This window comes from Dermacentor variabilis, chromosome 4 (genome assembly GCF_050947875.1).
Source record: "Dermacentor variabilis isolate Ectoservices chromosome 4, ASM5094787v1, whole genome shotgun sequence".
NCBI classification, from domain to species: Eukaryota; Metazoa; Arthropoda; class Arachnida; order Ixodida; family Ixodidae; genus Dermacentor; species Dermacentor variabilis.
The window spans coordinates 71,920,609-71,937,672 of NC_134571.1; the positions used below are offsets into that span (position 1 = coordinate 71,920,609).

The window sequence follows — 17,064 nt, forward strand, 5'->3', positions numbered from 1 at the left end:
CGTATTTTTGCTCTTCTGTACTATCTTCTCTGTGAGAGGAACAGAATTGTTTTCGCTAGAAAGTTTTGCTTAACTAGTCGTTGCGATATAACAAAATATCCGTGAAGAATTATGGTCGAGAATAGTAAAGTATTGAGCCATATAGCCGTCTCAAAGATGTTTTAGATAGATTAGTTGTACTGCCAATCATTCCCGTGCTAGCCGGACCACAATGTAGCCGGCCCCTCGGAGAGCCTATAGCGTCATATTCATTTCTAGTGGCTTCACGCGCGACTAAATGTGCGGCCCACTTTCCATACTTGGGTTCTTTTCAAGTTCGCGATTAAAACATAGAACAAGTGTCTTAAAGTGCGCACAACTGACCCTCGCAAACGTTGTGGGCCAACAGTTCGGTGGAGACGTCAACTAGCAACGCTACACATACAACGCTGCACATACGACATGTAGCACGCCATCGAAAATTCAGTGTAATCTTCCTGACTGCATTTTTGCAAAAGAGGAAAGAAACAAAAGAAGAAGAAAAGGAAAGAAACGAGACAAGGACGAAATGTAATGTACTTGAGCATCCCATTAGCGTTGCTTGGTATAATACTACGCAGAACGTTTGCTAACGTCGGTGGCCAAAACGGAGCATTTGTAAATGTATTCACGACGGGTACTTCGCTGTGTTCTCGAGGGGCGAAGAGGACGCTTTAAAAAAAATGTACGCATGGTTATTCGACACACAGTGCCGCGGAGCGAGCTTCCGAAGTAGAAAGTTTCGTTTGCACTCGTTTACATTCCTTCAGCCCAGTTGTTTGCAGCACCCAGGCAACTTTATCAGGAAAACAAATCGGGCCTCGTACTGTGGAGGTAAACGAACAGGGGCCGCGTATCTAACACAAAGGATTGTTCATGAATAACCGTGAGATAACTAACATGCGCGGTTCGCGAGCGCTTACGCCTATAGTGTCTACAGCTCTAGCGAGACGTGCTCGGACTTTCATTCAGCAATTGTCGCGGCCTTTGCGACACACTGGCGTCCACGTCTCCGCTGGGCTGGCGGTTTCCGAGATTTGACGAGAGATCTACGCCACCAAGATGGAGCGTCCCTGTTGGTAATGCTCTGGCGTTCATGTTCTTGTTGGGGACGTCCTCGGGCTTAGCCGTGAGCCCGACGTCCTCCTGTGGCTGGCTGGGAAACGCCGCTGAGCCGTCTCTATCGGACTCGGTTCCGGGTGTTGCGAGATCTGCGCCGCCCCCAGCGGCCCGGTGCGGGTGCTCAAGCTGCGATCCCTCGCCAGGGCTCGAGGACTGAATCTCGAGCGTGCGCTCCCAGATTGTGCGAAGCCTCGAGCGGTGCTGCGCGTACACTGCCTTCCAGACGGCGATGCGCGACAGGGAGGAGCTGCTGACGTCCTGAGGATAGCTGCTGTTGGTCAAATCGTCGTGGTCCGCCGTGTTCTGCTGGAACATGGCAAGCACCATCACCTGCGCTCCATAATTATATGGTGCGTAAATTACAAGGCGTAGAAAGTGAACGCCTGAAGAAATTTTTGTTCAAATTACAACGCAATGTTGCACCGACATTGTTGGGCCGATATATTGACGCACGAATTCATCAGCAAAACTGCACAAGACCTAAACAAAGTAACGATTATATTTGAATTATTTTCCTCTTTTTTGCGCTTCGTCAGTGGTCAGAGCGGCGCTTCGTCTACATTGTCATTATAGGATCGGCCGGTCGTGAGCGCAGTGGATGATAAGAAAAGATCACAATCGAGCAAAAGAAGTCTTGCCTTTATACCGATCGCACATTATAGCACGCAGTAAGAGCACTCACTGGTTTTAGAAACCAAGGGTCGAATTCACAAAGCTTTTCGTTCGTAAGTGCTGTTTTTCATTAGCTGATTGCCTTCCCTAATATGTTCTACATCATTGCCTGGCACGAACGCTTTTAGCGTAGGAACGTTTTGTAAATACGAGCCCAAATTTTCAAAGCTTCACGTTCGTATACATGCTTTTTCCCACAGGCCCGCCGCTTTCGCTAATGATATATTCGACATGACTTACAGGCATCTGATATCTCTTGTAAAAAAAGTTCTACTCCTTCGTGAATACGCCCTCAGATCTCGTCCATAAGCATAATCTATAAATGCTGTAATATAAATTTATTTTAAATCGCTTTACTTTAGTGAGATCTATACTCAAAATTTGCTGTGCTTGTCCATAACAGCAATAATGCAGCTCACGTAGCGACTGTATGAAACCGTACCACTTCACGTAAACTTTATTCCTTATTGGCGCCATCCAATCAAAAGTCGAATGCCCAAACATTATCGCACGTGGTAACGGTCTACTACTGGAGGACGAATAAGTGCTGTCATACAGCGTTGCATAGCTAAGGTGACCACCAATAAATTCAGGGCTATGCTAATTTGGCACCTGACGAGTTTACGCCAGCTTTAGCTTAAAGGAAAGCTGCACACCTGCACACCGATAGTTTCGACACAGAAGTAGGGCGCCTGGAAAAGGCTGCAAAAACCCACGAATTGTTTTCAATGTTGTGCACTTGGTTTATGTTCTATATTGTTATGTGCGAAGGAGACCGTTTTTAACCCTTACGGATGAAGGGGACCGTTTACTTTAGGTCGCGATCGAAGGTGAGCGCAAGAGCGGCCAGCTGGTTAATCAACTCAGCGTCGTTCTCTTCTTCCTTCCTCCACTCGGGACCATAAGCACGTTCACTGGTCTTCGTTTTCTTCATGCGTAATATTCCCCTCGTCACAGACGAAGCCCGCCGGGTGAGTTAATCCATTTGCCTGGACGTGAACAATTTCAAGCGGGCGACATGGACCACTTGTGTCTTGGCAGCTCTTCTACCACTCGCCGTGAGGCGAGCTATGTTATACGTTACTTCCGTGAGTCTGTTAAGAATAACAAATGGTCCATCGTAGGTGGCCAAAAGCTTTTGGCATAACCCGCGTTTCCGTACTGGAGTCCACAGCCAAACTAAATCACCAGGGCGATAGGTTACCGGACGGTGGCGAATGTCGTAGCGTTCTTTTGATCTGTCCTGCGATGCCAAAGTGCGCAAACGAGCAATACGACGAGCTTCTTCGACAAGGCAGAGAGTCTCGGCGACAGTGGGATTTTCATGACTACAGAAAGGGAAAACAGTGTCGATTGTGTACCGGGGTGGCCGTGCGTACAGCAGGAAGAAAGGGCTATAGCCGGTAGTCTCGTGCTTGGCGGTGTTGAACGCGTACGTGATAAAAGGCAGTACGTCATCCCAGTTCTTGTGGTCGGATGAAACATACATGGATAGCATGTTTACAATTGTGCGGTTGGTGCGCTCCGTAAGCCCATTCGTTTGTGGATGGTATGGTGTCGAGTGACGCAAGTGGGATCCACACAAACGAAGCAGCTCCTCTACGACGTCCGCTGTGAATTGTCGTCCACGATCGCTGATGATCACGCGAGGCGGATCATGTCGCAGGATCACATACTGCAGCAGGAATGTTGAAACGTCAGTGGCAGTTGCGGAGGGCACGGCCGCCGTCTCGCAGTAGCGCGTGAGGTAGTCGACGCAAACAACTATCCAACGATTTCCCTTGGCTGATTTTGGAAATGGACCTACGAAGTCAATGCCCACTTGTTGGAAAGGCGTGCTTGGAGGCGGGATCGGCTGCAGGAGACCAGCTGGAGCAGTAGATGGCCGTTTGTGGCGCTGACACTGCAAGCAACTGGCCACATACGTCTCAACAGACTGTCGCATTCCAGGCCAATAAAAGCGCTCCTGAATCCGGTAGAGCGTCCTCGCCGAACCTAAATGGCCAGACGTAGGGTCATCGTGCATAGCACTCAGAATCGCTGTGCGAAGGCTCTCCGGTACCACTAGGAGGAAACGTGCGCCAGTGCTGGAAAAGTTCTTCTTATACAGGAGTCCATCACGTACACAGAAATGGTTTGCTGTCGTCGAGGCGAAGAGCGGTGTTAATTTATCGTCTTTTCGCTGTTCGGCTTTGAAGCAGTCGAAGTCTGGAAAACGCTGCGACACAGAAGCCACGAGGTGATCGAAGTCGTCGGCGTCACAGTCCGTGATGCTAAGTGGCATACGCGAGAGGCAGTCCGCGTCAGCGTGTCGTCGACCGCTCTTATAAGATACGGTGAAGTTGTATTCTTGCAGTCGGAGCGCCCAGCGCGCAAGACGGCCACAAGGGTCACGAAGATTCACAAGCCAACACAATGAGTGGTGGTCGGTGACCACTGTAAAGGGGCGTCCATACAGGTAAGAACGAAACCGCTGAACCGCAAATATTACCGCGAGGCATTCTTGTTCCGTGACAGTGTAATTCTGCTCGGGCCTACTTAATGAGCGGCTTGCATATGCGATCACGTGTTCGCGGTCACCGTAGCGTTGAACTAGGACGGCACCAATACCTATGCCACTGGCATCCGTATGGAGTTCCGTCGGAGCTGAAGGACTGAAGTGTTGAAGAACCGGTCGTGACGTCAGCAGAAACTTCAACTGACGAAAAGAAGAGTCGCACTCCGGAGTCCACTCAAAGGGGGTGTCCTTTCGTAGCAGGCATGTCAGCGGATACGCGACGTCGGCGAATTTAGGAATAAATCGGCGGAAATCGGAACAAAGCCCCAGAAAACTACGGAGCTCCTTGACAGAGCGCGGTGCACTGAACGCTTCAACGGCTGCTGTTTTCTGGGGATCAGGGCGGATGCCATCCTTGTCGACAAGGTGCCCAAGCACAAGAGTTTGGCGTTCACCGAAGTGGCATTTCTTAGAGTTTAAAACTAGACCAGCGTTTCTGATGCAGTTCAGGACAATATCCAGGCGCGAGTTGTGTTCACTGAAGGTGCGGCCAAAGATGACGACGTCGTCGAGGTAGCACATGCAGATGTTCCACTTCAAGCCGCGCAGAACAGTGTCCATAAATCTCTCGAAAGTTGCCGGAGCGTTCCACAATCCAAATGGCATCACATCAAATTCGAAGAGGCCGTCAGGGGTTACAAAGGCAGTCTTCTCCTTGTCGTCAGGATGCATCGGAATTTGCCAATAGCCAGATCGTAAATCTACTGAGGAAAAGTAAGAGGCGGAATGAAGGCAGTCTATTGCGTCATCAATACGTGGAAGTGGGTACACGTCTTTTTTTGTTATAGCATTCAAACGGCGATAGTCGACGCAAAATCTCCAAGATCCATCTTTTTTTTTAACAAGAATCACTGGAGCTGCCCACGGACTCGCTGACTCTTGTACGACTCCCTTTTTCATCATTTCGTGCACTTGTTCGTTGATAATCTGGCGCTCTGATGGTGAAACACGATATGGCTTTTGTCTAATCGGATTTGCCGAACCCGTGTTGATGGTATGGCGCGTTCGAGACGCAGGGATCGCAGACATTTTGTCTTCCTGCGCAAAGTCGAATACTGAAACGTGCTTCGAAAGCACACGCACTAACTTTCGGCGTTCACTCGTGCTGAGCGATTTATTTACCATCGACATAAGGGCTGTTTCCGAACTGTGGCCATCCGGTTCTTCCGGCACATCTGTAAGTTCAGCCACTGATAAGGACGCGTGTTCCCTGGCGAAGGCTAATTTCATGCCGTCTGGTAGTATAACGGGCTCCTTAGAACAGTTTACTGTCCATAAGCCAGTGCGTCCGCCTTTGATTGACACCACACAATGCGGCACCAACACATTCTTCTTCAGACAGTTAAAGTGCATCGGTTCTACGGTAGCTTCGAAGCTGTCGGAATCGGCGCCGCAACAGACAACGGGAACGCAAACGGTAGATGACGCAGGTATGACCGTATCACCACAAACACACAGTGTAGTTTCGCGATCTACAGGGTTCTCCAGGAGTCCTGATGGAATCGCACCACTTATGAATACTTTCCCTGTGCGGCAGTCGACAGTAGCACCACACTCCCGCAAGAAGTCCATGCCGAGAATAACATCATGGGTCGACCGAGGAATAATTACAAACTCTGTCGTAATAACATGGCCTCCCAAAAACACGTCAGCGCTACACACCCCAATAGGTCGCAACGGCTCGCCACTCACTCCACAGAACTTTGAACCTTCGTCCCATTTAAACAAAACCTTTCGTCCTAACACGTGTTTAAAAGAGACACTGATAACAGAAATTGTTGCGCCTGTGTCCACCAGAGCCATCACAGGGACATTATCTACAAGAACGCGCACTTTGTTTTTCAGCATCAACACAGGAGGTATTTCTGTCAGTAGCATGTCTCCAGCGACCTCACCTCCATCGGCCGCGCTAGCTAGTTTTCCGGTGACGAAGGGGACGTGGTGCGATGCCGCGGTGAGGGAGAACGGGGAGCACGACGTTGCGGTGGGGGTGTCAAACTCCTGTCAGATGCCGGGGAGCGATTCCGGGAGCTGCTGAGCCAATACTCGTCGCCAGATGATACGTGTGGTGGCCACGGGGCACCGTGTGACCGTTCGGAGGGCCGAGAAAACTCTGAGGGCTGGCCATACCACGTGGTCATACGCTGGTTGCAAAACCGCGATATATGACCCGGGACACCGCAGGAATAACACACCGGGAGAGGTCGAAACCTTGGTTGTTCGTCAATGAAGCGGATATTATCATTTTCCCGCGTGTAGTGGGTTGGTTCGTGGCGTGTGTCACGACGATACATCGGGCGTCGAGTAGGCGTGCGTTGAGCGCGTTGGTCATAGCGCGGAGTCGGAGGGCGTGTTGTCATCCTCGACTGTGGGGCTGCGCTGTACTCTACGGCCGCTGCGGTAACCATCGGTTGCCAAGGGGCCGAATGTGGCGTCGTCATAGCCTCACGTGACGTGTACATGCCATGGTGGTCAGCAGTTGAATGCAACTCCTCGCGGCGGGAAAGTTCCTCGCGGACAATCTGTCGGATGGTGGAAGGAAGGTCGAGGCAAGGACTCGTGTCCACACTGGCAACCGTCGTAACGTTTGCCAATCGACCAAACTTTGGCGCAATCCGACGCATCTTGAGCGTTTCAAAAGTTCTGCAGTGCCGAATGACGTCAGACACAGAACTGAGGCTCTCCTTTCCAATTAGAAAATTATACACATCCTCAGTCACTCCTTTCAGCAAATGTCCAACTTTATCTTCTTCCGACATGCGAGCACTGACCACCTTGCACAGCTTTAATACTTCTTCGATATATGTTGTGCATGTCTCACCTGGTAGCTGCGCCCGTTGAGACAGTGTCTGCTCCGCACGCTTCTTTTTGGCGACTGAGTCCCCAAAACACGCCTTTAGCTCGTCAACAAAATGTTCCCACGTCGTAAGCGCGTCCTCGTGGTTCTCGTACCACACGAGGGCGGTATCGGTCAGGGAGAACACCACATTGGTGAGCTGCGCGGTAGCATCCCACCCGTTGGACTTGCTCACTCGTTTGTAGTGGACGAGCCACTCGTCGGCATCTTCCCCCGCTTTGCCTCCGAAGGTGGGTGGAACTCGGTAGTATGGCAGCGGACTGCTAGGCGCTGCCCTAGGAGCGGCTCCTTCTTCTGGCATGTCGAAGACGATCACGGCTGATGGCGGGAGGCCGGCAAGTCGACGGCTTCGACGAAGCTGTGGCAGTGACGGTTCCGTTGTTGTCAGCGGTACCCCGCACCTCCACCACTTTGTTACGTGCGAAGGAGACCGTTTTTAACCCTTACGGATGAAGGGGACCGTTTACTTTAGGTCGCGATCGAAGGTGAGCGCAAGAGCGGCCAGCTGGTTAATCAACTCAGCGTCGTTCTCTTCTTCCTTCCTCCACTCGGGACCACAAGCACGTTCACTGGTCTTCGTTTTCTTCATGCGTAACAATATTAATGTTAAGTGTATATAATCATCATCATCAGCCTGGTTACGCCCACTGCAGGGAAAAGGCCTCTCCCATACTTCTCCAACTATCCCAGTCATGTACTAATTGTGGCCATGTTGTATCTGCAAACTTCTTAATCTCATCCGCCCACCTAACTTTCTGCCGCCCCCTGCTACGCTTCCCTTCCATTGGAATCCAGACCGTAATCCTTAATGACGATCGGTTATCTTCCCTCCTCATTACATGTCCTGCCCATGCCCATTTCTTTTTCTTGGTTTCAACTAAGATATCATTAACTCGCGTTTGTTCCTTCACCCAATCTGCTCTTTTCTTATCCCTTAAGGTTACACCCATCATTCTTGTTTTCATAGCTCGTTGCGTCGTCCTCAATTTAAGTAGAACCCTTTTCGTAAGCCTCCAGGTTTCTGCCCCGTACGTGAGTACTGTTAAGACACAGCTGTTATATACTTTTCTCTTGAGGGATTATGGCAACCTGCTGTTCATGATATGAGAATGCCGGCCAAACGCACCCCAGCCCATTCTTATTCTTCTGATTATTTCAGTCTCATGATCCGGATCTGCAGTCACTACCTGCCCTAAGTAGATGTATTCCCTTACCACTTCCAGTGCCTCGCTACCTATCGTAAACTGCTGTTCTCTTCCGAGACAGTTAAACATTACTTTAGTTTTCTGCAGATTAATTTTTAGACCCACCCTTCGGATTTGCCTCGCCAGGTCAGTGAGCATGCATTGCAGTTTGTCCCCTGAGTTACTAAGCAAAGCGATATCATCAGCGAATCTCAAGTTACTAAGGTATTCTCCATTAACTCTTATCCCCAAGTCTTTCCAATCCAGGTCTCTGAATACCTCCTGTAAACACGCTGTGAATAGCATTACAGAAATCGTATCTCGCTGCCTGACGCCCTTCTTTATTGGGATTTTGTTGCTTTCTTTATGGAGGACTACGGTGGCTGTGGAGCCGCAATAGATATCTTTCAGTATTTTTACATACGGCTCGTCTACACCATGATTCCGTAATGCCTCCATGACTGCTGAGATTTCGACTGAATCAAACGCTTTCTCGTAATCAATGAAAGCTATATATAAAGGTTGGTTATATTCCGCACATTTTTCTATCACCTAATTGATAGTGTGAATATGGTCTATCGTTGAGTAGCCTTTACGGAATCCTGCCGGGTCCTTTGGTTGACGAAGTCTAAGGTGTTCCTGATTCTATTTGCAATTACCTTAGTAAATACTTTGTAGGCAACGGACAGTAAGCTGATCGGTCTATAATTTTTCAAGTCTTTGGCGTCCCCTTTCTTATGGATTAGGATTATATTAGCGGTTAACGTTCTTCCAAGATTCCGGTACGCTCGAAGTCATGAGGCATTGCGTATACAGGGTGGCCAGTTCTTCTAGAACAATCTGCCCACCATCCTTCAACAAATATGCTGTTACGAGATCCTCCCCAGCTGCCTTCCCCCTCTGCATAACTCCGAAGGCTTTCTTTACTTCTTCCGGCGTTACTTGTGGGATTGCAAATGCCTCTAGACTATTCTCTCTTCCATTATCGTCATATATATATATATATATATATATATATATATATATATATATACATATATATATATATATATATATATATATATATATATATATATATATATATATATATATATATATATATATATATAAACGAGAAGAAAGGGGTTAAGAGAAGAGAAGAAAGGTCAGTCAGTGGTTATGCTGGCTAACACTCCCAGGGTTTATTAGTACACATAAATATCCACGAAAGTGGATGGGGAAACAGCGCCGCGGTAGCTCTATTGGTAGAGCATCGCACGCGAAATGCGAAGGTTGTGGGTTCGGTTCCCACCTGCGGCAAGTTGTTTTTTCATCCACTATAATTTCCATTAATTTATCGTTTCTTCATTCCGTTTATTAAGCACAAGTAATTTCCCCTATGTTGTCCTTGGTGTCTGCGTGTGTTGGCTTTTCATGATATGTCTATATATATATATATATATATATATATATATATATATATATATATATATATATATATATATATATATATATATATATATATATATATATATATATATATATATATATATATATATATATATATGATAATTCAACAAGAAATTTCGGACTTTCTGCATTTGGTAGTTGAATCCCAGACAGTCTATCTGTTTCATTAAGAGCGGTGTGACGCGTATTTCTTCGCCCACCAAACATATTTCCGCGAGAGCGCAAGTTTCTTACCTTAAACACTGCCGCAAGAAAGATGTACGACAGCGACGGCTTCAGGCGAAGCGTCTGCAATGGGAACACTTTGTCAGTCTACATACTCACACAAAAACGGCACAAATTGAAAACATTGGGAGCACAAGGATACCGTTAAGCAGTGGGGATAAATTAAATTCAATGCGATCAGTCCCTGAAACAATGGGCAATGGCCCATCAGAGTGCGTGAATCTACTTTAAAGGTATGCCTTCTTCAGAGTCAGAATCAGAATCGGTTTCATTGTGATTATTAGAAAGATTATAGGATGTTAATATACAGAAGGAGATCCCAAAGTCAAAGTCTGCCATGGGACCTTCTTTACAAACGAAACGTAATAAAACACAGATTACAGCTGTTTCAACAAACTGTTAACAAAGAAGAATTACAGTTTTTAGTATGAATAGCATAATTGAAGAATTATATGTGCGTAAATACGAGTCATATAAAGAAGCACTGTAGCATGATCTCGTTCAACGCTAATAAATTAACAGCGTAAATGACATTCCGTACACAGCATAATTGGCGAACTCGATTATATATGCATGGCAAGGACATCAAACAAAACCTAATGGTATGATAATGATAATAAAATGAAGGCACACTGAAAGAATGATTGTGAGTACGAACTAGGCATCAGTATTCGACAGAATATATTGTTTTAGTTGTTTCTTGAATTCGTGAATTTTAAGTGTTTCTACATCCAATGGTAGCGTCTTCTAAAATGCGACAGATGAAAAATGGACGCTCTGCTTGCATTAAAGGAAACAGAAAAAAGAAAGATATCCACGAGCGAGATCATGTGCATCAGTATGCACCTCAACAAAGCAAGATGTACTTGATTGATTGATTGATTGATTGATTGATTGATTGATTGATTGATTGATTGATTGATTGATTGATTGATTGATTGATTGATTGATTGATTGATTGATTGATTGATTCTACGTCTATGTAGTCAACGTAGTTCTACGTAGTCAGTCTAGTGATCCGCGTTTCCTTTTGGGGCTTCATGTTCAGCTCCAGGACGAAGTAGCCGGTTCAGGTCAACAAGGAGGCCCATTCTTTGCGTACTTGGTGACCCGCCCCTTAAACAGGAAGACACGTGCGTACTATAGATCAGACACGTTATTCTCCCCGTATATAGGAGCAGGCCTTGGCGAGAACATGAGAACTGAACGCTTCAGGAAGAGCCGCATATACCAACCTCTGCGAATGCTATGACCTTCTTAGGATAAGAGTCGCTTTTCGTTGTGATGACTTCCGTAGGGGTTTCATCCTGCGAAATGAAGTGGCCACACACACACTCGCATAAAAGCAACGGAAAGATTTTCAAGGCACTTAAGTAGCATTTGACGTGTTTTACCCTATCGACTTCTTCCCGACCAGGCGGCAATTTTTCCATAAGGGTTGCTTGTATGTAGTCCCACGAGGAAGTAGTAATCTTAAATAGCGCGTAAAAAGAAAAAGATTAACATTTTTTATTGGATGACTGCAGCAGGCTGCAGCAGGCTGCAGCAGGCTGCAAAGTTAACATACGCCTAGTTTTCTCAAGACAATGACTAGGTGCATGTATATTTTTTTCATGCATGTTTATTGCTCCCAGCTCCGCGCTGTCGCCTCTTTCTAAACGAACCTGGCGAGTCATAATGGGGGGCAAATGACATGTGAGAGGCTCCTGCTATTAAATGAAAATTATTTTTCACGGTTAACACCATACATGAGCCTTTAAGAGGACATATGCAAATATTGTGTTCGATTGGCATACTTCGCACGTGTTCTATGTAACGAAAGAAATAAAAAATTGATACAGCCTTTGAAGAACGGCGACATAACATATTACAGCTGGTTTGTCTCGCGCGGGGGGCAGGGGCCGAATTCGCAAAGCTTTTTGTTCGTAAGCACTGTTTGTATTGGCCTTTGCTAAAACTATGTCACTCATCATGACTGGCTGACATCTGCTCGTACAAACAGTTCTCGTGTAAGCGCCTTCTTTGTGTGTGAATATACGCTCAGGTTTCCCTTTCGTTTCTTTCTTTCTTTCTTTCTTTTTCTAGACATAAATTGTTCGTCATAGTTTTAGATATCTACGGCGATAAGTATTTTATCAAATCTAGCAACCTTTACGATGCCTTTTTGAACACATCTTTATCTTTTGCGCCAAACTACACATCTCAATCATTTATACTCTTGGCGTATGAGTGAAATCAAACGTCTTGCTGAGCTCAGCTTGCCTTTCATAAAACAATAAGAAATTAAGATTGTAATATAACTTGAAGGACATCATGCTCACCTCCTCCTCAACGGTTTGGGTGACAGTCTGCAAGGCTTTGTAACCCTGAACAAAAAACATCAGAAAGAAAATAAACAAATAGAGGAAGAAGGAAAGGCAAGGGAGCTCACTTTTAGAGTCTAATAGCTTGATGTTTTCTTTGATAAAATAAATCGTGCGTTCTCTATAATAGGATAGAGCAAAGTGGTGGTCTGTTTTTAAAGCGAATAGCTTTCTTTACCTCTTTCACCCGTTTTCGTGGTTGGTCGGCATTCGGACTCGGCAATGAAAACGATCGCTCTCTCCCTCACTCGTTCCTTCGTTCGTTCGTTCTCTTTGCTTGCGGTGACAATCATTGTTGATGGTTCCGCACTATGTCCTGAATATTATTTATTCTAAATGTGATTTTACGATATTACCTAGTACTAAGAACTGCCGAAAATTTTCAATATTAAATCAAGTATTGCTAAGCAAACTATCACACTTCGACAAGTTAAAAGCATTACATCCACGTCGTAGCGTATTACACATCAGGTAATGCCCTCGGCTATCGGGTAATGCAGAACGGCGAGCGGCAGCGAGCGTAAAAGGAACAATGCCCGAATAATATCGCGCTCGTGATAAACGCTCCGCTGCCCCGCAAAAGCACTAAAAGAAGTCGTAACAACGGCCAGTGAAAGTTAAGTCCTTCCGGAATACAACATGAAGCGGAGAACACAACGTTGTGGCTTGTCTCTTCGAGTCGTTTTGTTTTCTTTTCTATTCACTTCAGTTTCCAAATGTTACCGTTATCTCTACCACATGGCGGAGAGTTAGACATCATTCCACTCAAGAACACTGTCAACACTGGCCTAGGCTTCCTTCGGCACCATCTCAAAGAAGCTCACGGTGCATCATCAGGCTGTCTTGTATGGCGGTTAATATTTGTGGGGTCTCTCACACCCGTGCTCTTGGGACAAAGGAACGACAACACAGTAGTGCAAACAATCACAAGGGCATTTATTGCACCTTTCATAGATCAATGCCTGCTAGCCGAGTTGCTATCCACAAAACATGCCGATGGGCGCGCGACAAATCTAGAAGTCCGACTCCCCGTGACCGCATAGCGAGCGAATATGTTCGCCCCATGCTGGATCCCAACGCTTGGTCGTTCGCGTGTACGGTCACGCCAACGGTGGCGCGTTCGAAGGCGGCCACGCGAGACAGTCTCGCAGAAGCATGGGTCGGCGCACGCGCAGCACGGCAGATGTCCGTCCCGCTTGCTTCCCGAACCCCAAGAGAGAGAGCGCCTTCTCTTCCGGCGCCCAAGTAGCCCCGCCTGTCGGCTGCGTTAGCAGCGCAACACTCGCGCCATCTCTCGCACCGCGCTTCAACCACATCGACCGCCGCGGGCGTCACGCAGGCCACGCGGCGAAGCGGGATTGCAGGAGATGGGGGAAAACAAGATAACTGGGGACGCGCGTGAGTCGCGCATCCCCACATATTGCACAGTGCAAGGTTAAGCCGGTTCACCCCTGAAAACAGAGAAAGCGCCGCGTGAACACCGTCAAAGAATGAACGGGCGACTATATACGCGGTATAGTTGTCCATCTCTTAATGCACCAGGAGTTTTTCGTCCTCAACCAAGTACTACATTGTCATTTAAATATAACAAACCATTACAGATTTATTTACCTTGCATCCTGAACCAGGCAATACATACATTCAGGGTGAAGCCCTATAGCAATGCTGTTCCTTGTCAGGTAGAGTAGCATGATTGGCGTCCAATGAAAAACTATATATATATACATATATATATCCTGTTAGAGGTTGTTTGCCGTCGCTTGGAGATACTCAGATTATATTTTGCATTAGGCCTTATTATATAATTAGCCTTAATTAATCACGTTCTCAAATGTTATAGCTAGATGAAAAATGTCAATGAGAAAATTGTAAGAGCAACATACAGCAATGTTTGAACGAAAAAACCAGTCAAAAACACAAAGGACAAGAGGAGAGGTTCACACCACAACGACTGGACTATCAACTGAGGTTTATTAGAATCGGTGTAGTCCCAGCAAGGCCAGCAGAGCATGCGCAACTGCATCATCGCTAATCACATAGTGTGAAAAGACAAGAAACGCTTCTATCGTGACCGACTTAGAAATTCAAATTCTTTTTCAAGTAAGCGCACCGAGGTTGTACTAACGCAGTCATCACCTAATAAACAGATGTAGTACGCTTCCAAGATTTCCCGCTCTTCTTTGCTCTTGCCCCTACCAAGAATCGCCACATTGCTAAACAAAGGATAACAACCACACTCATTGCAATGGCGAGGCAAGTTTGCACTTTTATCTGACCCCAGGGAGGAGTGGTGCTCACGCAGGCGGTCATTAATACATCGACCGGTTTGACCTATGTAAAATCTTTCGCGCGTGAGAGGGAACTTATAGACAACCCCTGCAGCACATGCCGTAAAACGGTTTTCATGCTGCGTTGTGCAAACGTGGTTCCTTGCCCTGCCTCGAGAAATGCGCGAGCACAGACCCGAAAGCTTACAAGGGGCTTGCAGGTACAAAGAGTTCATCATGGGGAATGCTGTAGAAGAGGTCTTCAATGTCAACTGAAAAGGCCATGTTGGCACCAGGGATCCCACTCTTAAGGTCCTCTACCACCGCTGCCGAGCTAGCCACGCTGAATGGATCCTGCACTGGGAGGGCCGTCAACTGTCGCTGAAGAAACTGACTCACTAACTTCTGCCATGAACCTGTCTCCGTGATGATGGCTCTCAGAGGGCAACCCACCTTGTGTGTTTTTGCTGAAAAGAACACTTGCAGGCAGTTTCCCTTGCAATTCATGACACTTCGCGAAAGTTTTTCCAAGTTGTTTTCTTTCAGGAGCTTCACCGCTGCCGTCTTCAATCTTGAGGGCTTCCGATTTGTAGACTCGAAGTTCTTCGCTACAGCAGCGAAGCTTTGTAGCTGTGCGTGAACTTATTGATCACTGCAGTGCTGTAAACTTCCAGAATGCATGTGGTATGTCGGTGGATGCCTTTCTAGAGCTCCTGTCCTTTTATCTGTCATCCACTGTTGTTGAATTCAAAGGTTCCTTGTTCCTTCAGAAAAAAGGAATATGTATTGGCTCTAGTGTTGCCCCAGTGCTTTCCCAGATAATAATAATAATATTTGGGGTTTTACGTGCCAAAACCACTTTCTGATTATGAGGCACGCCGTAGTGGAGGACTCCGGAAATTTTGACCACCTGGGGTTCTTTAACGTGCACCTAAATCTAAGCACACGGGTGTTTTCGCATTTCGCCCCCATCGAAATGCGGCCGCCGTGGCCGGGATTCGATCCCGCGACCTCGTGCTCAGCAGCCCAACACCATAGCCACTGAGCAACCACGGCGGGTGCTTTCCCAGATATTTTTAGCAAAATTTGACAGGAAACTTCAAGGCTTCCTTTTAAACAAGCGTGTATGCAAAGTTTTTAGGTATGTGGACGATTTTTTAGTACTTTTAGAGCTTTTACCAAATCTCACTCTGCCCGCAGCAGTAGACGATGTATTGACTGCTTTTAAAGCTTCTTCACGCACTCTTAATTTCACTCATGAACTTCCTAGCAATCATTCCATCAGGTTCCTAGAACTGCAACTAACATTCCTTGATGACGGGCATTTGTGCTGGATGTTTTCACCTAGGGGCAAGAAAGCTCTTTTACCATTTGGATCTGCACATTCAAAGATTGTAAAAAGAGGGATTGCAATGAATTGTTTCCGCAATGCACTTGAAAGAAGCTGTCACCACGCCATTAAAAGTAGCTTTGACGCACAATCCCAACGTTTAGAGGCCGCAGGGTTCTCTCCGCCTCTTTTGAAAGCGGTGGCTGAATCGCTGCTTCAGAGGCTAAAGAAGGAATGCACGAAGCTGGCAGATGGTGGGGCAACTGAACGTAGGAAACTTGAAGTTATGCCGTATGTGCATAAAGTGAGCCACAATATCAAGAAGGTTGCCGCCAAGCAGGGAGTAAGTGTTGTGTTTTCTGCCCCTTGTAAGCTTTCAGGTCTGTGCTCGCGCATTTCTCGAGGCAGGGCAAGGAACCACGTTTGCACAACGCAGCATGAAAACCGTTTTACGGCATGTGCTGCAGGGGTTGTCTATAAGTTCCCTCTCACGTGCGAAAGATTTTACATAGGCCAAACCGGTCGATGTATTAATGACCGCCTGCGTGAGCACCACTCCTCCCTGGGGTCAGATAACAGTGCAAACTTGCCTCGCCATTGCAATGAGTGTGGTTGTTATCCTTTGTTTAGCAATGTGACGATTCTTGGTAGGGGCAAGGGCAAAGAAGAGCGGGAAATCTTGGAAGCGTACTACATCAGTTTATTAGGTGATGACTGCGTTAGTACAACCTCGGTGCGCTTACTTGAAAAAGAATTTGAATTTCTAAGTCGGTCACGATAGAAGCGTTTCTTGTCTTTTCACACTATGTGATTAGCGATGATGCAGTTGCGCATGCTCTGCTGGCCTTGCTGGGACTACACCGATTCTAATAAACCTCAGTTGATAGTCCAGTCGTTGTGGTGTGAACCTCTCCTCTTGTCCTTTGTGTTTTTGACTGGTTTTTTCGTTCAAGTATGTACCAACTGGCCCAGATTTCAACCCTTCTACAGCAATGTTGCCGCGTGAATGGACGCTCGAGG

General features: G+C 46.8%; 1 protein-coding gene across 1 annotated transcript; it reads right to left on the minus strand.

The window, feature by feature from the left end:
* Positions 1–246: 246 nt before the first annotated feature.
* LOC142577814 (uncharacterized) lies at positions 247–10,143 on the minus strand. Its single transcript, XM_075687257.1, has 2 exons — positions 10,094–10,143; positions 247–1,470 (listed from the first exon to the last, which is right to left on the minus strand). The coding sequence occupies exon 2, from the start codon at positions 1,465–1,467 to the stop codon at positions 961–963; it is 507 nt and encodes a 168-aa protein (XP_075543372.1). The 5' UTR covers positions 1,468–1,470; positions 10,094–10,143; the 3' UTR covers positions 247–960.
* Between the last annotated feature and the right edge of the window lie 6,921 nt (positions 10,144–17,064).